Source organism: Camelus bactrianus, unplaced genomic scaffold (assembly GCF_048773025.1).
Source record: "Camelus bactrianus isolate YW-2024 breed Bactrian camel unplaced genomic scaffold, ASM4877302v1 HiC_scaffold_53, whole genome shotgun sequence".
NCBI lineage: Eukaryota > Metazoa > Chordata > Mammalia > Artiodactyla > Camelidae > Camelus > Camelus bactrianus.
Window position 1 is genome coordinate 271,911 of NW_027413970.1, and position 25,175 is coordinate 297,085.

Here is a 25,175-nt window from a genome sequence, read left to right on the forward strand (position 1 = left end):
TTGCTCTACCCTGGGAAACTGACACACAGTAGGTGCTCGGTAAGTCATTGTTGATTGAACAGCAATACTGGGCCAAGTTTCTGTGGGTGTCTGTGCCCCCAGATCAGGGACCCCTCAGGGCCCACCTCACAAGTGACATGAAAATAATAATCCCACCAGGAGCAATAACAGTTCCTCAGAATAAGTGGGCTTTTCCAAGCACTCTCCACCTGTTGCAAAGGCCTCCCAGCAGGGAAGTGGTCTGTCAGGGGCAGCACTTCACTCTCCACTGTAACATGGAGAAAGCTAAGGGCCACAGAGATGAGTGCCTTTCCAGTGTCACTGCTCACTTTCCCACCTTTTAGGAGACTGGGAGGCTTTTCTACTACATTCTGGCCCTGAAGCCCCAATACTGTGTGGTCATGCCTCCCTCCCTGAAGCAAGGAACCACTAAGTGACCTGTCACTTGTCACCAAGCAGACAGGCTCATTCCAGATCGTTGTGCCACCTGCAGGTTGTGCTAATAGCAGGATCCTCTGGGAGACATCACACTCTTCCAACCTGGAAACAGGTGAACAGCTCACAGGTTTCCTGGAGAGGATGGTCACATGGCCTCGACCTGGCCAATCAGCATTTTCCATCTTCCCTGGCCACTGTGATTGGCTCAGGGCTGGGCACCAGCCCAATCAGTCTCCATGTAGGTTAGGCCTTGTTACTGGAATCCTGGGAGAAGAGAAGTTCTATTTCAGTTGGGAGTTGAGGGGTGGTGATGTCAACCTGTGGCAGTTGGTGACTCTCTTGCTTTCATAAAGGCAGAGCCATGTGAAGATGACACCAGTGGCAGAGCCCAGAGGTGGGGAAGGATGACTTCTGCTTATGTCACTGAGCACCAGGTACAGCCCTGCCTGAAGCTGTCTCCCTGTGGATGTCTCCATTAAGTAAGTCATTCTCTCCTGCCCTGTTTGCTTCTTTAAGCCACTTTGGTTTTCTGTCACCGGTTTTAAGAAAAATTTTGACTATTCCTTCAAGCTGGATAAATGGAGACCCTGGAACTGCAACAGTGTGCTGACAGGCAACAATGTGGCTAATAGACTCCAGAAGCCTCTGTTCAAACAGGGGATTGTAAATGACAAGGGAGAGTACACATGGTCTCAGTGAACAGATTTGCTAGTGGCAGCTCCCAGTTCCTGGATATTAGAGTGCATGCACTCAGCCAAGTCTCAGCTCTGCTTTCACACCTGCTAACCCACACCTCTCCTCTCCCACCTTCCCAGCCTAGGGGGCTGGACACCCCCGGGCACCTGAAACAGCCCAGGGATTTGTGTTGTAATTTACACAGGCTGCCCCCACTTCTGAGGGTGAGGGTGACTGGGTTCCACTCTACAGAGAAGACAGACTAGACGGTCTCACTGGTGGGATGTGGGGGTGGGACCCTAATCTACCATCTGACCTATGACTTCAGAGTGGACAGCATCCCCAGCCTCAGCCAGGATGCTTTCTAAGCCTAAGGGCTCAGGAGTCCTGCTCCCTCCAGCACCTCTCCTGGAGGTGAGAGTGGGGGGGCTCTGCCCTATACAACATTCACCCCTGCAGGGGCACACGTGTGACCTCACAGTCTGTCATCCCTTCCTTATGACCTGGACCTCCTTGGCAGGGCATGAGAGGTGACTTGATGTGTGAGTACTGCAGTTCATGGGTGCACACGTGGGCAGGTGCACCATGACTGAGAGGACAACACCCCAATTTAAGCCCCCTCCATCCTCAGATGATTACATCCTGGAATTGAGGGGTGCCAAGGGGTCACGTGGCCAATTCTGGCCTTAGCGGAAAATTCTTATTACCCAGGGGGCTAATTTTTAAATTAAATTACACATTTGCAATTCAATAGTCAAGCCCCTTTCTCAGCAGCCTTGTAGCTTCTCAGTTTTTACCCCTCGCTGTGACCATGTTCTTAGCTTCAAATTGAGTGCCATTATGGACATGAACATGTCCCTGTCATGTGTCACCTTCAGAGTAAGGGGTCACCCCAAACTCCCCTCCCTTCCCCTTGTCGATACCTCCACACAGGGAGTAGGGCCCTTTTGATGCAGTTTTGCAAATGTGTGAGCTAAGGGTTTAGAATGATCAGGCTAGGAGGGGTCTGCCCCACATGGCAGGGCAGGTGGGCTGGCAGGGGGTGATGGTTCACTTGTAAAACCTCAGCTGGTGTCAGGCAGCTACAGCAGACTGGCATCCAAGGGCTCAGCTGGTGCAGAGTAAGCGGATTAAATGTGTTCACTCAGACGCCTCAGGGGTGGCAGCCCTGGAGTATGACTACAAGTGAGGAAGGTGGAGGGTCCCCAGTGTCTGGAACTCCACCTTCTAAAAATCAGGACTGAGATGTGGCTTTGAAATCAGAACACTGGGTTTCAAAGCTTCCCCCACCAATTGGTCAATAATTCAAAGCAAATGAGCCTCAGTTTTCTCATGTGTAAAATGGGAACATTGAAGCCTCTCTGAGGGTGTGGAGGGAAGTAAGTGCGGTGACAGCAGAGCACAGGAGCTGTCTTGGTTGAGCCTGCACACAGGCAGGCCGTTGTTGCTGCCATGACCACCGTCTTCTGGGGCAGGGTCTGCACACTCTCCCTGTGAAGGTCCAGACAATAAACATTCTAGGCTTTGAGGGACCTACAGTCCCTGTCACAACTACCACCCTCTGCTGTTGGAGGACAAAGGCAGCTCCTGCAATAGGTAGTCCAGGCACGCACCCCCGCTTCCTGGGATAAGTATTCCTGAGATACAATTGTCACATAACTTTGTTGGCTACAGGTGTGCAGCATAATGATTTGTTACATGTTCATATTGTGAGATGATCACTGCATTAAGTTTAGTTGACGTCTGTCATCACCCATAGTCACAACTGTTTTCCTTGTGATGAGAAATTTTAAGAGGTACTCTCTTAACAACTATCAAATGCACAACGTAGTGTTGTTAACTACAGTCACCTTGCAGTGCATTATGTCCCCAGGATTTATCTTCTAACTGGAAGTTTGTACATTTTGATTATCTTCTCCAATTTCAATCACCCCCTGACTCACCTCTGGCAACCACCAGCCTGATCTCTGTTTCTATGGGTTTCGGTTTATTTTGTAGATTTCCCATATAAATGAGATCATAGGTATTTGTCTTTCTCTGTCTTATTTATTTCACTTAGCATAATACCCTGAAGGACCATCCAAGTTGTCACAAATGGTAGGATTTCATTTTTTTAATGTCTGAATAAGATTCCATTATATATACATATATATGCATCACGTTTTCTGTATCCATTCATCTGTTGACGGACACTTAGGTTGTTTACATATCTTGGTTATTGTAAATAATGATACAGTGAACATGAGAGTGAAGTTGTCTCATTGACATAGTGATTTCATTTCCTTTGGATATATTCCCAGCAGTGCACTTGCTGGATCATATGGAAGTTCTAATTTTAAATTTTGGGGGAGCCTCCTTACTCTTTTCCAGAGTGACGGCACCAGTTTACATTCCCACCAACATTGCACAAGTTTCCCTTTTCTCCACACCCCCGCCAGCACTTGTTATCTCTTGTATTTTGATGACAGCCATCCTGAAAGGTGGGAGGGGGTATCTCACTGTGGTTTTGATTTGCATTTCCTTGATGATGAGTGATGTTGAGCGCCTTTTCATGTACCTGTTGGCCATCTGTGTGCCTTCTTTGGAAAAATGTCTATTCAGTTCCTCTGCCCAGTTTTTAAATTAGATTGCTTGTTTTTTGCTGTTGAACTGTAAGAGTTCTTTATATGTTTTGGGTGTTGACCCCTTATCTGATATATAGTCTGAAAGTACTTTCTCCCCTTCTGTCTGTTACCCTGACCACTGTTTTCTGGATGAAAGGGGTCCAGGCACTTGGGAATCTCTGCTTCTCATGTTTTTCCAATGGTGGGTGGGTGAGAGCTGTGTTCTGATAAAACTGTGCACAATTGTGGGTCACTACCCCTTCTTTTAGAAGGTGGGCTCTGAAGAGTGTAGTGTGGGCAGGGATGCTTCTCTGAAGTCATCATTTGGTAGGTCATGTGCTCTGGAACTCACTTCTTCTAGCCCGGATGTGATAGGGCAATTTGCAAACGGAGGACCTTGCAGCTAAGACACTGAGCAGGTGCTCTTGTGTCTTGTTGGAAGGACCTGGAAACCAAGTTGTGTGGAACAGGAACTCCTCCAGGTCACAAGGCTCAGTTCAGACTTCTGGAATGCAGAGACCTGCTCTGAGCCACTGTCGCTGAGGAGGGAAGGGCCTCAGGCAGGAGGGAGGAGTTGCTGGATTTCACTTGCCCTGCTTGTCAAGTATCAGCTCTGGTGATGTGTGGCACATGGGCTTAGCTTTGGGCATGTAAGAGGAGAGGTTCCTGGGGGAGGGCTGGCTTTTTCCTCTGATTGAGGTCCTACTGTGTGCCAAGAACAGCAGTCCTCTGAGTCAGGGCTGGAAAGCCAGGCACAGAGAGGTCAGAGAAAGTTTCCAGGTCACACAACATTAGGGGCATCATTAGGGTCTGATGCAGACCTGACGCCCAGCCCACATTCTCTCTCCTTCCCCAGGACCATCATGTTCCCACATGCCAGCATCACCCAGAGAGGCCCGGGTATGGGCACTGGGACCTTTCCTGCCTAACATGCCAAAAGCCTTAAGAGGGAGGAAAAGACACTTCCTGAGTCCATGATGCTCAGAGGCTGCTCTCAGCGAGAAGCCCAGCACACACTCTTGGCCGAATCCTAGCTCTGTCCTGAGTCACTCTGTCCTCCCTGCCTCAGTTCTTCTGCCCACATGGGGCTGGAAACAGCAGCCACTTCACAAGGTTCTAAGGAACCTCCAGGATCCTGGAAGCAGTGTCCTCACACAGGGAGCACGGTGGGGTCAGCTTCCATTTTCTCCTTATCTTTCCTCACCTCTTTGTTGGATGAGGAGTCCCAGCGGGGCCCTGGCTTGTCCCAGTTCTCACCCCAGCTCAGGGTCCAGCAGGGGGTGGTGTCCAGGCTGGAATCTGTCCTCTGCCCCTTCTGGGCACCCTCATTCCCCGCACCTTGGCTGCCTAGACACTGTCTCCCAGGGGCAACTCTGCCTCCCACAACTACCTAGCATCCACCCACCCAGGGTTATTCCAGCGCCATCTGGCACTTGGATAAACACCTACTCCGTGTTGAGTGGAAATGAGGTGATGGACATGCTGGGCCTCCTGGACAGCCTGGGGGAGCCCGATATCCCCATCCTGCCCACCGCCCCAAGAGCCCAAGATGGGGATAGGGTGTGCCTCCATTCATACTCTGATTTGCTCAGATTCTCAGCACCTACTTTGCTGGGTGGATATGGGGGCAGAGGTATGATGTAAAAGCAGGAGACCAGGACAGCAGAGCATGAGAAGGGGGCTAGCACAGGCTGGTCTCATAACCCCCTTAGCCTTGGCTTTCTCATTTTAAAGTGGGACAGACTATTGTGAGGTGAGCAGGATCCTGACCCATGGCCAGACACTGTCCTACACACCTAAGAAAGAGAAGCTCACTGACTCCTCGTGGAAATCTGTGGGGCGGGGACAGGCGTTATCACCCATTTCTGCAGAAGAAGTAACTGAGGCACAGAGAGGACAGGTGAGGTGACCACCCCAGATTACAGAGCCCAGGTCATCTGGTTCCAGTGTCCAGGCTCATGATCAGTGCCCAAACTTGGTTGTCCCCCCTCCCTTCACCCTCTGCTGGGACCCACGGCCGCAGCCTCATCTCAGTGTGATTGTTCATGGGGAGCAGGGTGGGGGCACTGAGGGCCCGTTTCTCTGAGCACTGCTTTCCCAGGAGGCTCAAGTGGTTGACTGTATTCACTGCTGGACACCCAGGCCTGGGCCCAGGCCAGCCACACTGCAAGGCCTGAATCAATGATTGTTGAGTGAATACCTGAACCTCTGCATGTACCTGCATGTTGCCCCCATTTCCTCATCTCCACAGCACACCTGGCTACCCGGCCAACACCTCGTGTCATCAGGCCTCTGCCAGGAACAGTCAAGGGGACCAGAGCTGCTCAGCTGGGGACAGGGAGCCTCAGGCGCCCGTGGCTGTCCCAAGCATCTCCTGGACCAATTCACAGGGAAGCCCAGCCAGCTTCCAGGAACAGCAATCAGGCCCCAATCCCAGGGGTGTAGAGTAGGTCTTGAGGGGTGTTTCCTGAGACTGACTTTGTGTATGAAGGGGCCCTGGGGGTCAGACTTTTTTCAACCTCCATTCCAGGCCCACAACCCTGCTGGCAGCATGGAGCTAGTCATAAAGATCCCAGGCTGTGGGGCCAAGGCTATAGCAGGGCCCTGCTCCCTCTCTGTGCCTCAGTGTCCTCATCTGTAACAGAGAACTAGTAACAGGGCCATGGGAGGGCTCACTGATACCCTCCTCTGTGGCTTTGGTTGGACACTGCCTTCTCTCTGCTCAGTGTCCTCTATAATAGAGAACTAGTAACGTTTTTCTTAGCCCCTTTTGGCCCCATTTTTCTGAGTCTCTTTCCACATTGGGCCCAGGGCTTTCACAGAGCTCACAGACTTGGGAGGTAATCAGAGTGTGATCACAGCTCTAGTGGTCCCAATTGAGGCCAGAGGAGCTGGAGGAGGGGGTGGGAATCCAGAAGTGCTTCATGGAGGAGGTGAGATCTGAGCTGTGTCCCCAAGGATGAGCTGTCATCTAGCTGAAGCCTGGCACTGAGCAGGACCCATGTACATGGTGAATGAGGGTGTGAATGAATGAATGGGCGCCCCTCTAACAGAGAGTGAGGGGGGAAGACCCCCAGGCCAAAGCAGGAAACACAGGGCACCCTGGGGGAGCAGAGGGAGGGGCTGCAGTGTGATGCCAGCCTCACCATTTATGGGTGTCTTGCCACCGCTGTAGCCTGTGCTCTGGTGGATTGGGAGCCCTTGTCTCTCCTCTGCTTCAGGAGCTGGCTCTTCATTTCCAGCAACACCTGCCTGTGTCACCTCAGTGTCCCCAAGTGGACCTGGATCTGTCTTGTGGGAGATTGTGTAGACGTGTTTGGTGTGCAGCCCAAGACTGAAGTGGGAGTGAGAGGATGATAAGGACCTCCAGAGGGGATCATGTGCTGTGAGACATCGGAGGGGTGAGGAAGGCAAAGCCTCAGGGCTGAAGGATCCTGCTAGTGGTGGCTCCTTCACAAGGGGCTTCACAGGGAGGAAGCAATCATGGGGTAAAGGCATAGCTCAGTTTGGGGCTCACTGACATGGAACAGCTCATCACAGAGACGTCCAGAGGAGCTGGATGTAGGGAACGAAGGTGTCACTGATGTCAGGGTCATAGACTTAGGCCCAGATGAGGTGGGGCGGTGGTGCAGGGGAAGGGGCTTGAGGATGTCAAGATTTTCATTCATTGGGGCCCTCAGGGTGGGGACCTTCATGTTCATTTCAGAGCCACCTGGTGACTGACAGAGCTAGGCTTAGGGAGGTCACTGAGTTGACACGTGCTGACAACCTAGATTCTCCTGTTTCCACATAAAGTCCCTGGTGTGGAGCCAGCTGGCACTCTTTAGAGTCATACACCCTCACCCCTGGGCTCTCTGTGTGCCTACAGCCCAGTGGCACCTTACCTCCCACTCCCCACTGCAGGACTCTTTGCACACCTGCATTTCCACAAGCTATAAAACATCTTCTCTTGCTGTGGGTTTACCCTATGAAAACTCATTGCCCCAGGAAGAGAGGCCTCACATCCTGCCCTTATCAAAGTGGTAAATCCTGTTGTTCAGAGAAGCCCCTGACAGATTTCACAACCAACCAGGTGCCTGTGAATGAATTGATCATGCAGTCCCCTCCTCCTTGTGTGCACAGCACCCCCCCAATAACAGACCCCACACACTCAACCTTGGAGCTCGTGTAGGCACCTCTTGCCTGTGTGGCCTGATGTTGCCTATAGCAGTGTCCTTATTAAACTTTCCTAGACCCTTCTCAGACGCTGGTATTTCTTTACCAACCCAAGTAACTAGCCCGGCATTGTGCCCACAACACCTGAGGCAGAATTGGCTAAATTATACAGATTGATGATGCAGGTTAATTTCTATAAAGGTGAAATCAAGGTTTACAAATAAAAGCAACATACATACTCAAGGCAGGACTAAGAACTCACACGGATAACTAAGATCCTCCACGTGCATCCCACTGTGGCCTCGGGGCCTTTGCACTGGCTGCTCTTTCAGCCAGGAACTCTCTTCCTCTGCTTCTTAAACACCTTCAGGAATCTGCTCAAATGTCCTCCCTGACCTTATTTTCTCCATGGAACATATCACCGCCGGACATTGTGTATATTTTACTTAATTTTCTCTGTGTCCCCCACCAGGCTGTCTGCTGCATGAGAGTGGAGACCCTCCTGCTTTACTCCCTGCTGTGCCCGGTATCTGGAACCAGCCCAGCACACAGTAGGACCTCAGCAGATGTGTGCCAGGTTTGTGATCACTGTAGGCCACAGACAAAAGTCTTCCCAGCAGTGATGATAAGAGTCATTCATTCTCTACTTACTGAGCCCTACTGTGTGCTGGATACTGACCTGGGTGGGAGGCATGCAGTTGGTGAGACACAGTGAGTACACACAACATGTTAGGAGGGACACAGGGCTAGGGGAAGTCAGGAGTGCAGGAGTGGAGGAGAAGAGGGCCAGGTGGAGACAGTGGTGGCAGGGGAGACAGAGAGGTGGGGCCCAGGTCGTGCAGGGCTTGATGGCTCCTTTGAAGGCTTTTCCTCAGGGCAGCGGAACCATGGCTGGGTGCGGAGCAGGGACCCAGGTCCTGAATGCTATGCAGGAAATGTAGCATGTGTCTGCTGGGGAGATATGCGTGGAGGAGTCTGTCCCTGTAGACTTTGCAGGCAGGGAAGGCTCCTCTGAGGAGCTGAACCCTTGTATGGACCGTGTTTCCACCTTCTGTAGACTGGATGCTTTCATCGTCCCTGCAGGCCTATGCAGGATATGCTCTGTTCTCAGTCACCTGGACTTGGCCTCCTGCCTCCCTTGTGTGCCCTCCCACCCCAGAAGGAGTCCTTCTAGATCTAACCCACTACCTCCTCCACTGAACTTGGACTCACACTGAGCCACTGTCCACCTGCCCAACTCACCCAGAGTCAAGTCCAGACACTTGGGGGAGCCCCTCCACCCCAGAGCCCATGAAGTTACTCAAATGGCCAGTCCTCAGCCTGCTCACATGCCTCACCCTTCCCTCCTGCAGAAACCCTGTGACAGATCCTGTCCACAGCATCCTGCTCCTCCGATACTGACCCTGGGCTTTCCCATGGGGTGTGACCCCCGCATGGGGTGCAGTCCCCTCCTCAAGTCTGGTGAGTAGAAACTACCTTTTCTTTTTTCTTTTGTTTATATATTTATTTTTAAATTTTTATTTTATTGAGTTATAGTCAGTTTACATTGTTGTGTCAATTTCCAGCATAGAGCATAATTTTGTCAATTGTGTTTACTCTTTCAAGAAACCATTTCTTGGCTTGATTTTTTCAAATGTTTCTTATATCTGTATTTTATTTATTTCCTCCCTGATCTTTATTATTTCCTTCCTTCTACTGACTTTTGTTATTTTTTGCTCTTCTTTTTCTAATTCTTTTAGGTGGTAAGTTTGATTATTTATTGCAGTTGTTCCTCTTTTTTGAGGTAGACCCGATTCTCTCGCTATATACTTCACTCTAAGCACTGCCTTTTCTGGATCCCATAGGTTCTGTGTGGTTGTGTTTTCATCATCATTTGTCTCACTGTGTTTTTTTATTTCTTCTTTGATTTCGTCATCCACCTTTTTTTTTTTTTTAGTAGTATGTTGTTTAATCTCTATGCTGTCATTTATTTATCCTTTATTTTTCTGTAGTTAATTTCTAGTTTCATGGTATTGTGGTCAGAAAAAGTTGCTTCAAATATTTTCTATCTTCTTCAAATTGTTAATGCTTCTTTTGTGCCAAAGTATATGATCTATCCTAGAAAATGCGGCATGTGCACTTGAGACGAATGTATATTCTATTTTAGGGAAATATAATGTTCTGAAAATATTAACCAAGACAAATTTTTCTATTGTATCATTTAATTTCTATGTTGTCTTATTAATTTTATGTATGGAAGATCTGTCCAGTGATGTTAATGGATTGTTAAAGTCTTCTACCATGATTGTATTCTGATCAAATTCTCCCTTTTTATCTGTTCATATTTTCTCTATTTATTTAGATTCTCCTATGTTGGGTTCATATATGTTAATGAGTGTAATATCCTCATCTATGACTCCTTTAATCATTATAAAATGTCCTTCTTTATCTTTCCTTATAATCTTTGTTTTAAAGTCTATTTTATTTGAAATCACTGTTGATATTCCTACTTTCTTCTCATTTCCATTTGTGTGGAATATCTTTTTCAATCCTCTCACTTTCAATATATGTGTGTCCTCCCTAAAGTGGGTCTCTTGTATACAGTGTATTGTAGGTACTTGCTTTATTATCCACTCTGCACTCTATGTCCTTTGATTAAATCATTTAGTCCATTGACATTTATAGTAATTATTGGTAGATCTGTGTTTATTACATTTTGAACTTTGTTTTGCAGTTGATTTTGTATTTCCTCTTTGTTCCTTTCTTTTTCTTTTTGTGGTTTGATAATTTTACTTTTTATTATCTTGGTGTCTTTTTGTCACACTATTGTAACTTTTTGGCTTGTGGTTACCCTACTTTGTACATATATTAACCCATTACTGTATCTGTTTGTTTTAAACAGATAGTAATATAAGCTCAAACCCATCCTACCAAGAACAAAAAAGAGACAGAGACAGACAGAGAGAGAGAAACCTGTACATTTTCTTGCTCGCGTCTCCCACCCTTAATGATTTAGATGCCCTTTTTTATGATTTCATGTTTATTCTGTTGTAATTCATTGTAGCAATCACCTTTCCAATTATGGTTTTCTCCTTTCTGTAGAATCATGCTTCTTTTCTATTTAGAGTAGGTCTTTCAATATTTCTTTCAGCATAGGTTTAGTGTTGCTAAGTTCTTTTAGTTTTTTCTTGTCTGTGAAGTTCTTTATCTCTCCTTCTATTCTAAAGGATACCCTTGCTGAATAAAGTATCCTAGGCTGCATTATTTTTTCATTCAGGACTTTGAATATACCTTTCCCCTCCCTTCTGGCCTGTAGGGATTGTGTAGAGAAATCAGCTGAAAGTCTTATGGGGGTTTCCTTGTAACTCATTCTTTGTTTTTCTCTTGCTGCCTTTAGAATCATTTCCTATTCTCAACCCTGGTCAGCCTGATTGTAATATGTCTTTGTGTGGGTCTGTTTGGGTCCTCCTTGTTTGGGACGCTCTGTGCTTCCTGTACTTCGATATCTGATTCCTTCTTTAGGTTTGGGAAGTTTTCAGTCATGATTTCTTCAAATACCTTTTCAATCCCCTTTGTTCTTTCTTCTCCTTCTGGGACCCCTATTATGAGTAGGTTGGCATGCTTTATGTTAACCCATAAGTCCCTTATATTGCTTTCATTGGTTTTTATTTGTTTTCTCTCAGCTGTTCTGTTGTCCTGTCTTCTAAGTCACATATCCATTCCTCTCAATTTTCTAGCCTACATTTTACAGCCTTAGCTCAACTCTCATCTCAGCAAATGAGTTTTCCAATTTTCACTGGCTCCTCTTTAGAGTTTCAATTTCGTCTTTTGACATATTCTCTGTCTCTATACACAATCTCTTTTAGTTTCTTCAGTACTTTGGTCACTCCTTTTTTTGAAATCATCTAATAGACTATCAATGTCTATTTCATTGATTGTTCTTTCGGGGGATTTATCTTGTTCTTTTAATTGAGAGAGGTTGCTCTGCTTCTTCATCTTGCTTATATCTCTGTGGCACTATGACTTATGGAGTATCAATTATCTACTGTGGTCCTTTAGGAGTTTATTTATTTATATAAAGTGGATGCAGGAATAAAACTAAGCACAAAGAAATTAGTTTTAAGAGCAGTATAATCAATAACAGAAGAACATATTGAAACAAGACAACAATTGAGTTGGGATGAATTTTTAAAATATTAAAAGAAGAAAAAATATTTGAGAACAGAGTATAATCAATAACAGAACAACAAAACAAAGATAAAAGTGAAGTTGGACAAATTGAAAGATAATAATAACAGTATTTTAAAAGAAAAAATTTAAAGGGATTAAAAATAGAAATATAAAAATTATTTAAGAAGTAAAATTTAAAAAGTAAAAGAAAATGGAACAGAAAAAGAAGAGAGTATTTTCCTGTGGAGATTGTGTGTCCTTAATAATTTTACCAAGAGGTCCTTCTTAAATATATGTGGTTGCTAAGTCTTACTTCTGTGCCTTTTGTCTATTATCCTTTTGGTTAGGGATGTGGCCGTTAACCTGTTAACCAGAGCCTGCCCTGGCTATTGAAAGGGGACTCTATTTATTTTGTAGTTGTCACAGATCCTGCCCTTGCCTTGCTTCATGAACTCAGCTCGTTGGTTCCAGAGACCCTCTGGTCACACCCTTGGTCTGTGCTGCTCCCAGTGCCTGTAGGTAGGCATGTCACATCTCCTCCCAATGCTGCATCTTGGTGCTGCACTCCTGCATGGTAGGTGGACAGGTTGTGCCCCTTCCCAATGCCATGTCCAGGTTCAGCAGTCCTACACAGTAATTGGGTTGGTTGCTCCCCTGTTCAGTGCTGCTCCCCACTCCACATCTGTTCCACACTCTGTAGGTTGGCTTGGGTCAAATGGGCACACCAGCCCTAGTCCCTGCACTTTGCCAGGACTCTGCTCCTTGTTCATTTGTCTTAGAGGTGCGAGTTCATAGAGGCACCAGGACAGAACCTTCCTATATGTCTGGGGATGTAAACAAGTCTCAGTCCCAAATATGAGGTTGCAGAACCGCCAAGTAGCTATTCAGGTTTCAACCCCGCCTCTGCCTGGGTGGGTATAATGGCTGTGGCTGAGCCCCATCTCTCTTATTCTGAGAAATCACCAGTTATGTTGCTGTAGGTCAGCAGAGACAAAGGACAAAACACCCCTTCCCCCAGGCAAACCAGCAGTGTTGCTTTGCTTTATTTTTTTTTCTTATTTTATGGGGGGCCCAGGCTGTTCTGATCTGTATACAATCCAAGCAGTTGTCCACAGAACACTGCAGTCCCCCAGGATTACCTCTGTACAGTCAACCAGAGTCTGCTTGGATCCAGCAGCCTGTCCCTTTCCATCCCTGATTCACGTCTAGGTTTGGGGGTTGTTGAGACTCTTTGTGCCCATTTAACTTAATTCTGTCAGTCAAGGCCGGTTCTGTACACATCTGAGCCTCAGAGGTTCCCTGTCCATCCTGCTGACCTCTCCGTTGGAAAGGGGGAGACCCAGTCCAACAGCACTATACCTCCTATGCTTCTCCCTCTTCAAAGGGCCAGTCCCACACCATTTTGCATTTTCTTCCTTCTTTTTTCCTTTTCTCCTACAAGATTAGTTACACATTTTGTCTTTTGAAGATGGCAATGTTTTTATCAAAGTTCAGCAGATGTTCTGAGTGGATGGGTGTGTCTGTGAATGTCAGTCTTGGTGTATTTATTGGAGAGGATAAGATACAAGCATCCTCCTACTTCACTATCTTGGTCTTTCTCCATGAATATGCACTGTTAATAATTTTGTCATAAGGTTGTTTTTAACTATGGGTGGTTACCAAGTCTCTCTTCCATGCCTTTTGCCTATTATCCCCTTTGTTGTTGGTGTGGCTGGTGTTCTGGTGGTCTGAGTCTGTCCTGGCTATTGAGCAGGACCTCCTTTTTTTCCTGTGGTTGTCACACTCCTGCCCATATCCTGCTGTGAAAACTCCACTTGCTGGTTCCAGAGGCCCTCCAGTCGTGCCCCTGGTCTGTGTCCCAGCATCAGTAAGAGGGTGGACTGCACCCCCACCAAATGCCTGGTCCCAGCACCACACTTGTGCAAGGTTGTTGGCAGGTAGCTCCCCTGCCACATTAGGTCCACACTTCGTAGGTGGACTCAGAGAACACAGCTGCACTAGCCCTCACCCCTGCTCTGTTCCAGAACACTGCTTCTTCTCCATTGTGTTAGAAGAGCCAATTCAGAGAGGCATTGGTGTGTAATGGTCCCCTCTGCTTAGGGCTGTAATCAAATCTCAGTCCCACCTATGAGGTTGTGGAGCCCCTAGGAAGAGATTCGGGTTTTGACCCCTCCTCCACCTGGGAAACATGCACCAGAAAATATGGCAGCTATGGCTGACCCTTGACTCTCTTCTCCCAAGAAGTCTCCAATAATGGCACTGTGTGTCTGTGGACACAAAGGCTACGGCTCCCATTTCCCCCAGGGCACACCAGGACTGTTGCTTTGCTTTTTTTTTTTTTTTTTTTGTATTTTATGGGGGACCCAAGCTGTTCTAATTTGTATACTTTCCCAGCCATGGCACACAGAACATTGCAGTCCCCCAAGGTTTCCTCTGTACAGTCAGCCAGAGTCCTCTGCTCGACTCGGACAGCATGTCCCATCCCACCCCTGCTGGTTCACGTCTAAGGCTGGGGATCATTGGGACTCTTTGTGCCCAATTAACTTAGTTCTGTCAGTCAAAGGCTATTCTGTACAGACCTGAGCCTCAGAGGTTCCCTCTCCATCCTGCTGAACTCACCATTGGAGTTGGGGAGACCCAGTGTATTAATGCTATTCCTCCTTTGCTGCTCCCTCCCCGTTGGAATGGTCCTGAACTATTTTCCTTTTTCTTCTTTTCTCCTTTTCTCCTACCAGATTTGTGGAAAATGTTATCTTTTGAAAAAGGCAATGTTCTGTCAAATTTCAGCAGGTGTTCTGGGTGGTGTGTGTGTCCATGTATGTCACTGTTGGTGAATTTGTGGGAGAGGGTGAGCTCTGAGCATCTTTTTTACTCCGCCATCTTTTCTCCTCCTTCACTCTTTTTCTTTTGATTGGAATATTTAGTCCATTGACATTTATAGTAGTTATTTTATAGATGTGGGTTTATTGCCATTTTGAAATTTGTTTTCCAGTTGATTTGGTATTTCTTATTTGTTTCTTTTAATTTTTTTTTTTTTTTTTTTTTGGTTTGATAAATTTCTTTTCTATTAGCTTGGTTTCTTTTTGGGTTTTATGACTCTATTATATACTTCTGATTTGTGGTTATTTGTGTTTCAAGTATGGTAACCCCTTACTGTATCTGTTTGGTTTTAGTTGATAGTCATGTAGGCTCAAATGCATCCTAAAAAGAAAGAAGACAAAAAGAAAAAAGAAAAAAAAAAGGGGGAACAAAATCTATATTCGCTTGTTCTCCTCTTTCCCCTTTTATGATTTTGCTATTCTTTCTTTCTTGCTTGCTTTCTTGTTTTCTTTATTGACTTACTGACTTATTTATATCTTCATGTTTTCCCTTGCAATTCACTGTATTTATTGCATTTCTAATTATGGTGTCTTAATTTCTATAGCTTCCTGTTTATTTTTTATTTAGATTAGACCTTTCATTTTTTTTTTAGCATAGATTTAGTACTGCTGAATTCTTTTAGTTTTTGCTTGTCTGTGAAATTCTTTCTCTCTCTTTCTGTTCTAAAGGAGAGTCTTTCTAGATAGAACATCCTAGTTTGCAGCCTTTTCTCATTCAGGACTTTGAATATATCTTGCCACTCCCTTCTGGCCAGAAGTTTTTAGGTAGAGAAATCAGCTGAATGTTTATGGGTCTCCCTTGTAACTAACACTTTGTTTTTCTCTCACTGCCTTTAGAATATTTTCTTTATCTTTAACTTTAACCATTTTAATTATAATATGTTTTGGTGTAGGTCTGTTTGGTTTCTTCTTGTTTGGGACCCTCTGTGCCTCCTGTACTTGGCTAATTCTTTCCTTCTTTAGGTTTGGAAAGTTTTCAGTCATGATTTCTTTAACTATCTTTTCAATCCCCTTTTCTCTTTCTTCTCCTTATGGGACCCACTATTATGCATAGGCTGGAACACTTTATATTATCCCATATGTCACTTATATTGTTTTAATTGGTTTTTATTGGCTTTTCTATCTGCTGTTCTTATTGGGTTATTTCTTTTACCTTGTCTTCTAAGTCATTTATTCATTCCTCTGCATTATCTAGTCTGCTTTTGTTTGCCTGTAGTTGAATTTTCTGTTTTTAAATAACTTTTCTTTATAGTTTAAATTTTCTTTTTAAAGTTTTCTGTCTTTATTGATAGTCTCTTTTAGTTCTTTCAGTGCATTAATCATTCCCTTTTTGAAGTCTAGTAGACTATCAAAGTCTATTTTATTGATTGTTCTTTCAGGGGATTTCTCTTGTTCTTTTAATTGAAAGTGGTTCCTCAGCTTCTTTATTTTACTTATATTTCTCTGGCTCTATGTATTTCTTCTAGACCCGTTTCTGAGCTGTGGTCTATAGTAGGCAGGGTTGGAGCACTTCCGTTGTGAAGAAAAATATGCAGGAGATGTCCACTGGGGATTTCCCTCTGTGGTGTTGTCTGTCACTTTTTATGCAGACTTACAAAGTACTATTTGTTGATGTTGGCTTTATCCCTGCCTTAGTTATGGGAATTTCAGCCACCTACTCTGGTGCCCATCAGGTTCTGAGCCCCAGAAGACATCACTGCAGATCCAGCAGTGTCAGTCCCTTGGACCTGCCTTAGCAAGTGTGCAGTCACACACATGAATTTGTGATCCACTACAGGTTCAACTCAAACCCCAATCCTGCATCCACATATGGAACCATACACAACCCTGTTGTAAATACCCTCACTGGCCACCCTTCTTGAGTCAGAACTCCACTCACTGCCTGTAAGTCCCAGAGGTGTGGATCCACAAAGGGACCAGAGACAGCAAATCCACCCTCTCTGCCTGGGGCTGTTAATAAATCTCAGTCCTGCCTGTGAATTTGCAATGGCACAGGGTATGGATTCAACATTCAGCTCTGCCTTTGTACAGCAGTTTTGGCTATGACCAAACCCCATTTCTCTTCTCATGAGAACATACCAACAATGGAGCCAAGTGGAGAAAGTGACTTTGCACAGCTGTGCTTCATTCCTCCCCCCTTATACCAACATTGGTGCATTTTTATGAGAGTTTCAGTCTGTTCTGTTCCACACACACACACAGCCAGAGCTCACACTGCCCTCTAGTTTCCTAAGGTTGCCTCTCTGCAGTGTGACCCAGCCCTCTGACTGGGCTCTTCACTGACTCCAGTAGCCAGTCCTGGCTCATCCCTGCTAGCTCATGTCTAAGGCTGATCATCACAGGGACCCTCTGTGTCAGTTTTCCTCAGTTCTGCCTGCCATGCAGTTGCCACTGTCTCCTCCAAAACTTGGAATCTCTGCTTCTTTCCTAGCTGATCTCCCAGCTAGAGAGGTTGTGTCCCAGTGTGAGGGTGCCTTTCTTCCTATGCTACTCTTTCCCTGCAGGATCAGTCCTGCACTGAATTTTTCTTTTTATTCTTTACCATATTTTGTGAGAATCTTCCTGTATTTCAAAATGAGAGACACTCTGCCAGAGTTCAGGGGTTTTCTGTGCATTTCAATGTTTTTGTAGATGTAATTCTTTGTGTGTTTGTGGGAGAGGTCAAGCTGTGAGTCTGTCTACTCTGCCATTTTGGCTCCTTCAAATTTTAAAATAGGGCTAGGTCTTTCTTAATTACTCTCAATAAGCTGTTGTAGTTTTCAGTGTACATGTCTTGTAATTTTTCCTTGCCTCTATTGGATGCTGATTCAGAACATACACAACCTTCAGGAGAAACCTGTCCCACCCTGCCATTTGCTGCCAACTAGCTGGCCTGTGTCTGAGTCACCAAAAGATTTTGTTCTTTATCTGATTCTTAATTCTTTAGAATTTATCATTTTACTCTCATAAATGCTGATTGTACTTGTAACAAATATTTTAAAATAAAAATAATAAACTTTATTCTGTAGATGAAATATGAATGAATCTCAAGTAATATATGCTTTTAATACCTTAGAATTAGTAAAGCAATATAGATATATTATAAACACTTGAAAGATTGCCTAAAGGAAAAGTGCAGAGATTTGCAAATCCTACCCCCAGAAGTGACCGTCATGAATGGTTTAATGAACATCTCTCAGTCTCTATCTCTCTCATTCTCATCTCCCTTATGGCTCTGGTTTCACACATAGAATAGCAGTGCCTATCGTGAGATTATGCACAAAGTTACTAAAAATATTCATTTTGTACATCTCATCTTTAATCCACCTGGATTTCCCTTTCAAAAAACCAAAATGCTACTTCAAGTAAAAAAAAAAAAAAAAACACCAGTCCTTTCTTAAAATATGACAGCAGACACAGACAGCCAACTTTTGTATGATTTCCTTGATAGGGAACATCTAGGGTAAGGAAAGACACACAGAGAGAAAGAGGATTAGGTCTTGTCAGGGGCTGGGGGAGGGAGAAAAGAGAATGTGTGCTTTGGATACAGGGTTTTATTTTGAGGAAAGAAACAGTCTGAAACTAGACAGTAATGATGGTTACACAACATTGTGAATGCCCTTAATGCTCCTGAATTGCACAATTTAAAATGGAAAAACATTTAAATTTTATTATGGTAAACTTAAAACATAAAAATAGATGATACTGTAAATGACAGGAAAGAAAACAAGGAAATTACAGAAAAAACAAACAAAAATGATGCCAGAAAAAGGGAAGTAAAGTTCGGGTCTGGGAGTGGTTTGATTCTGAGAATTAGATGACAGTGTTGGTGGTTGCAGAGGCATCTCAATCCGTAGGGGTGGTGATGCCTGAATTGGCTCTGGGTCTCATACAAATGTGCGTGTAGGTGCAGGAGGAGCTACAAGATCAGGCTAAGGGTCTCCATGCAGGACTGGTAACGTAACCTGGCTCTAGGTCTCCTGTAGGACTAGTCTCACAATCTCCCTGCAGAGCTGGTGGGATGTGACACAGTTCTGTGTTTTTTGCAGGTGCATGCTAGGGTTCCCCTGCAGGGTTGGTGGAATGGGACCCAGTCCTGCATCTCCTGCAGGAGACAGCTCAGGATTTCATGCAAGACCAGGCTCAGGGTCTCCTTGTAATGTTTATGGAATGAGACCCCATCCTTGTTCTCCTGCAGCAGCAGATTCAGAGTGTCCCTGCAAGGTATTGCAGTTTCACCCTACTCTGTATGTCCTGCAGAAGCAGGCTCGGACTGTCCCTGCTGGGTTGTTGGAATATGACCCATCTCTGATTCTCTTGCAGAAGCAGACTCAGGGTCCCCCTACAGGGCTAGTAGATTTTGTTCGAGTCCTAGGTCCCTTGCAGGTGCAGGATTGGCGTCTCCCTTCAGGGCTGGTGAAATGTGACTCAGCTGTTGGCCTCCTGCAGAATAAGGCAGAGATTCTCCCTGCAAGCCTTGTGGAATGAGACCCAGTGCTGGGGTCTCCTACAGGAACATGCTCAGGGTCTCTATGCAGGGCTAGTAGAATTGGACCTGGCTAATGGTCTCCCTGCAGTGCTGTTGGAATTGGTCCAATTCTTGGGTGTCTTGAAGGTGCAGGCTCTAAGTCTCCCTGCATTGCTGGTGAAGTGTGACCCAGTTGTGGTTCTCCTGAAGGAACAGTCTCAGGGTTTCCCTGCAGGGCTGGTGGATGGGACATAGTCCTGGGTCTCCTGGAGGAGCAGGCTCTGGGTCATTTTGGGGCTGTTGCAATATGACCAATCTCAGGTTCTCCTGTGGGAGTATTCTCGAGGCCTCCCTGCAGTGCCATTGGAATTGGTCCAATTCTTGGGGCTCTTGAAGGTGTAGGTTCTAAGTCTCCCTGCATTGCTCATGGAATGTGACCTGGCTCTGGGTCTTCTGCAGGAGCAGGCTGATAAGTTACCTGTAGGGCTGGTGGAATGTGACAAGGCTTTTAGTCTCCTGCCGGAGCTGATTCAGGGTCTTTCCACAGGGCTGGTAGAATTGGTCCCAGGCCTGGTTCCCCTGCATGTGCAGGCTCGGGTATCTCTGCAGGGCTTGTGGAATGTGACTGGGTTTCTGTTTCCTTCAGGGGTAGGTTCAGAGTCTCCTTGCAGTGTTCCTGGAATGGCACATGGCTCTGAGTTTCCTGCAACAGCAGGCTTATGTTCTTCCTGCGGGGCTAGTGGAATATGACTCAGATCTTGGTCACTTGCAGGAGCAGGCTAGTTTTCTCCCTGCTGGGATGGTGAAATCAGACCCTGTCCTGGGTCTTCTGCAGAAGCAGGCTCCAGGTCTTCCTGCAGGGCTGTTGGAACATGACCCATCCCTGGTTCTGCTTCAGGAGTAGGCACAGGGTCTCCTTGCAAGGATAGTGTAATTGGACCCAGCTCAGTGGTCACTACAGGGCTGATGACCTGGCTCTGTGGTTCCTGCAAATGTAGGTTCTGTGTCTCCCTTCAGGGTTGGTTTAATGGGACTCATTCCTGGGTCTCCTGTAGAAGTAGGCTCAGAGTCTCCCTGCAGGGTGGTGGAATGGGCCCATCTCTGGGTCACCTGCCAGAACAGATTTGGACTCTGCCTTCAGGCTGGTGGAATTAGGCCTGTTCTTGCATCTTCTGCAGGAGCAGGCCTTGGGTCTTCCTGGAAGAATACTGTAATATGACCCACCTCTGGTTCTCCTGCAGGAGAGGCTCATGGTCTTCCTAGAAGGTTAGCAGAATTTGTCCCATTAATTGGTCCAAAGCTCAGGGTATCCCTGCAAGGTTGGTGAAATGGGACCTAGTCCTGTGTCTCCTGCATTAGCAGGTTCTGTTCTCTTTGCAGGGCTGGTGGAATGTGACTCCACTCTGTGGTTTTTTTTTTTTTTTTTTTTTTTTGCAAATGCAGGCTCAGGGACCCCACCAGAACTGATGGCTCTTAGTCTTCTATGGGAGCAGGTGAGTGGATCCCTGCAGAGCTGGTTGAATTGGTCCCAGTCCTGGGTCTCTTGCAATTACAGGCTCAGTGTCTCCCTGCAGGGTTTGTGGAATATGACCTGGCTATGGGTATCCTGCAGAAGCAAGCTCAGTGTTTCCGTGCAGGGTTGGTGGAATGGGATCTAGTTCTTGCTCTCCTACAGGAGGAGGCTGGGGTTCTCCCTGGAGAGGCTGATGGAATTGGACTGGGATATCTGTCTCCTGCAGGAGCAAGCCTAGGGATTACATGCAGAGCTGGTGGAATGTCACACAACTCTTGTTCTTCTGCAGGAGCTGGCTCATGTTCTCCGTAAAGGGCTGGTCAAATGTGACCCAGCTCTTGGTCTCCCCCAGGAGCAGGTCTGTAGTCTCACTACAGGGCTGGTGTTATGTGACCTGCTCTGTGTTTTATGCAGATGCAGTCTTAGAGTTTGACTGCAGGTTTGGTGGAATGGGGCGAATTCCTGGGTTTCCTGGAGTAACAGGCTCACGGTCTCCCTTCTGGGGTATTGGAATGTGACCCAGTCATGTGTTTCCTGTGAAAGTGGGCTCAGGATATCCCTGCAGGGCTGTTGGAATTGAACCTCACTGTGTATCACCTGCAGGATCTGATTCGTGCTCTCCCAGCAAGGCTGGCGGGTTTGGACCTATTCCTGGGTCTCCTGCAGAAGCAGGTTTTTGGTCTTCCTGCAGCGCTCTGGAATATGACATATCTCTAATTGTCCTGCAGGATCAGGCTTGGGGGGTCACCCAGCAAGGCTAGTGGAATTGGACCCACTTCAACGTCTCCGTGCAGGGTTGATGGAATGGGACCCAGTCCTGGGTCTCCTGCAGGAGTTGGCTCAAAGTCTCCCTGCAGGACTGGTAAAATTGGACCCATTCTTGAGTCTCCTGCAGGAGGAGGTCCTGCATCCTCCTGGAGGGATGGTGGAATATGACAGAGATCTTGTTCTCCTGCAGGAACAGGCTCAAGGTCTCCCTACAAGGCTAGTGGAATTGGACACACTCCTGAATCCATTGCAAGTGAAGGCTTGGGGCCTTCCTACACAGCTGGTGGAATGTGACTCGGCTCTGAGTCTCCTGCAGTAGCAGGCTCAGGTTCTCCCTACAGTGTTGGTAAAATTGGACCTGGTTCTAATTCTCCTGCAGTAGCAGACTGAGGGTGTAACTGCATGGCTGGTTGAATGTGAAGGAAGAGCAAGTCTTAATACATTGGCCCACTCCTGGGAAAAGGATAAACAGGGCTTGGTTCATGGTCTCTTGTATTGTCTGAAAAAGCCCCTTGAGATGTGTTGATTCTGATGACCACTTCCAAGAACTTGAACACTTTTAGAATCTCTGCCAACTCATCTTGTTTAGACTGAAGGAATCTGCCTTTCATCAGTTCTTGGAATAGAGATCAACACAAAAGGAAAGAGGGGAGAAAAAATTACCAATGTATCTGTTGAGAAGTCAGCTGAAGACATTAAAAAGTTCTCTTGCAATTCGCTTGTTTCTATTTTGGTGCATTAAGAATCATTTCTTTATTATCAATTTTGGTCATTTATATTAGAATATATATTGTTGTAGGCCTACTGGGGTTCATTATACTTGGACCCTCTGTGCTTCCTGTGTTGAGATTGCTGGTTCTATCTCTGGTTTAAGAAAATTTCAGTCTGATTTCTTCAAATACCTTTTCAAACCATTTGTCTTTCTTCTTTCCCATGTGGGATCCCTATGAGTCATAGAGTGGTATGTTTTCTCTTATCCCAGATTTCAGTTGCATTGCTTGCATTGGTTTTCACTTGCTTTTCTATGTCGTGTTCTGACTGAGTGATTGTGGTTATCCTGTTTTCGAAGTCACTTACTTGTTCCTCTGCATTATCTAGTCTGATTTGGACTGTCTTTGGCTAAGCTATTCTCACCATTGAGTTTTCTGATTATATTTGGCTCATCTAAAGTGTTTCTCTTTCCATTTATGCTAGCCTGCATTTGTATTCATAGACTCAATATTTCCTTCAGTGTTTTAATGTCCTCCAATTTCAAGTCATGTTCTAGTAAATTTTGGGGGTCTAATACATTGGACGTTCTTTCAGGAGACTCCTGTCTTTTGAAAATTTGGAATGTTTCTTTTAACTTTATTATATCTCTCTATCACTATGGGCAAAGGATTATCAGTTATCTATTATAGACTTGAATGACTTATAAGTGAAATTTTTTCTGTGCACATTTAGTATTAATGCTGTGAGGATTTTTTTTGATATATAATGATGCTGTGCATTCCTTCTGTGTCTGTTGCCTGTTATATCTATGATTACTAGTGTGGTTTTTGTTCTGGTGAATACAACCTATTCTAGTAAATTTAGTAGTGTGTCGTTTTGGTTAAATGCTTATCATAGCTCTGACAGTGCTGGGACTACTAATTTTTGCTGGAATAGAGGCTTCCAAATGGTTTCTGGGCTGCAGGCTGGATATGTAGAGAGGGAATGGTTCCAATACACTCTCATGAAAGTGCATTCGTCCTTACTGTTGCCACAGAAAAGTTAAATTTGATATTGGGTTCCCTCAGGTTCTCTGCAAACAAAAACAAGTGGAAACAAATCTAATGATGTCACACATTAGAACCTGCTGAAACAATCCTGCAGTGCCACAGTTGGGTCCTCAGTGTAGTACTGGGTCAACACCACAACTATAGTTGCATTAGCATGTGGTAGGCAAGGCTGATGGAAAGGCTTCAAATTCCCCTATTGTTCAGCAGATCTCTGCTCCAAGAACTCTTGTCAATAAGGCATGGGAACTCAAAGGCAAGCATGGAGCACTTCAAAAACCTCTGCTTTGGACAACAAGAAATTTCAATCCTGCCTATGAAAGTTGGAGATCCTCTGGCTATAGAATCTGATTTCAACACTAAATTGCCCTGGATTCTGGAAACCAGGTGAAGATGGCTCTGATTGAGCCCTATTTCTCCTTTATGGAGAAAATGAGCAATTATACCATGGATGTGAAAAGACTGACTAAGGCCCTGGGTTACTAAGCTAATCCACAACACATATGCCAGCAGATTTAATATTAAGAGAGGACCCAGGCAGATCTGTTCTCTAGATAGTACCAACCACAGCCCAAAACAATCTCCAAACCCCTGGGAATAAATTTGTGATATCAGCCACAACCTTATCACACAGATTCCACAGGGACACCTAGCTCAAAATTGGCAGATGGAGTCTTGGTCTGGGAATCAATTGCAGAGAAATTTTGTGATTATTGCTTTCAGATATGTCAACCAAATATCCACTATGCACTCTTCTAAACCTCAGCTCATCGTCTTCCATCTCAAATGTCCTGTCCACTTTAGAGTGTGAAAAAACACAGAAAAACACAGTTTCCACTTAACTGCTCCCTCACCAAAGGTCAGGTCCTGCACTGATTTCCATTCACTACTTTTCCTTCTACTCTTTCCAGGTTATATGAGAATTCTTTCTGAGTTTTGAAGTAAGAGACATTTGGCCATTATTCAGCAGGGTTCCTGAGCCAAGGGCAGGCAGAGTGGATATTTATCTTGCTGTATACATAGGAGAGAGTGAATGAAGTTTGCACTGGCACCCTGACAGATTGGCATGGATAAATTAACACATATTAGATATAAATCACCAATACTTGATACTTGTTTAGATATTTTTCTGTATATCAATGGTGGGAGGAAGTGTCTAAAGACTCCAGGTCTGACGATGTGTTCATACATCCGTTGCAGACTTTCAAATGGTTAACAGAATTGAATTACATACTATGGGAAATGTATAAAAATGAAGATAATTTTAGAAACAAACTAAATCTAACTAAAACACAGAGTTGTGAAATTTAGGTACCAGCATGAAAGCTCCAAAGGAGAAAAATACACAGAAAATATAAATAAGCAGACAAAAGTCAGGAAGGAAGTAGGTCAACAATTTTCTCTTGCTGCCTCCAACACTAACACAAACAGTGAAATAATTCTTAGAACCAATAACAACCACAACCCTGGGTTTCCATTGTGCATGTGGTGCATTTCCCTCCCAATAACACATACTGGCCAATGTTGGCGATTCAAGGGGCAACTTTTCTCTCTAGGAAAACACAAGGAAAACCAAACAATATATTTACATGTAGGCTTGGTTCCAATAGCACCTAGAGGCATTCTAGCTATGAGAACACTGCTGCAGTTTTGCTAGTCTACGGAGAACCAGGTGCCCTTCAATCAACAATGAGAATATTTAATCATCCAATCAAGTTAGGTAAAGCTATTTAGCCCATCCAAGACAGCACACCCATGATATCCTGCACCCGGGACGTGACTAAAGAGAAA

General features: G+C 45.4%; 1 protein-coding gene across 35 annotated transcripts in view; it reads left to right on the forward strand.

The window, feature by feature from the left end:
* Positions 1 to 25,175, forward strand: part of LOC141576968 (uncharacterized) — a 153,502-nt gene that overhangs the window by 25,586 nt on the left and 102,741 nt on the right. For 32 of the 35 annotated variants that reach the window (XR_012505403.1, XR_012505397.1, XR_012505385.1 and 29 more), the window contains 3 exons: positions 792 to 917; positions 8,344 to 8,448; positions 9,224 to 9,332. Coding sequence is in view for 1 of the 35 variants with exons in the window: in XM_074360300.1 (XP_074216401.1) it covers positions 8,356 to 8,448; positions 9,224 to 9,332; positions 20,790 to 20,839; positions 21,818 to 21,946 (381 nt within the window). In the remaining 34 variants the exon portion in view is untranslated. Of the gene's footprint in view, positions 1 to 791; positions 918 to 8,343; positions 8,449 to 9,223; positions 9,333 to 12,437; positions 12,595 to 20,789; positions 20,840 to 21,817; positions 23,131 to 25,175 lie in introns of those variants that run through there. The other 3 variants (XM_074360300.1, XR_012505379.1, XR_012505401.1) reach the window with 3 other exon arrangements.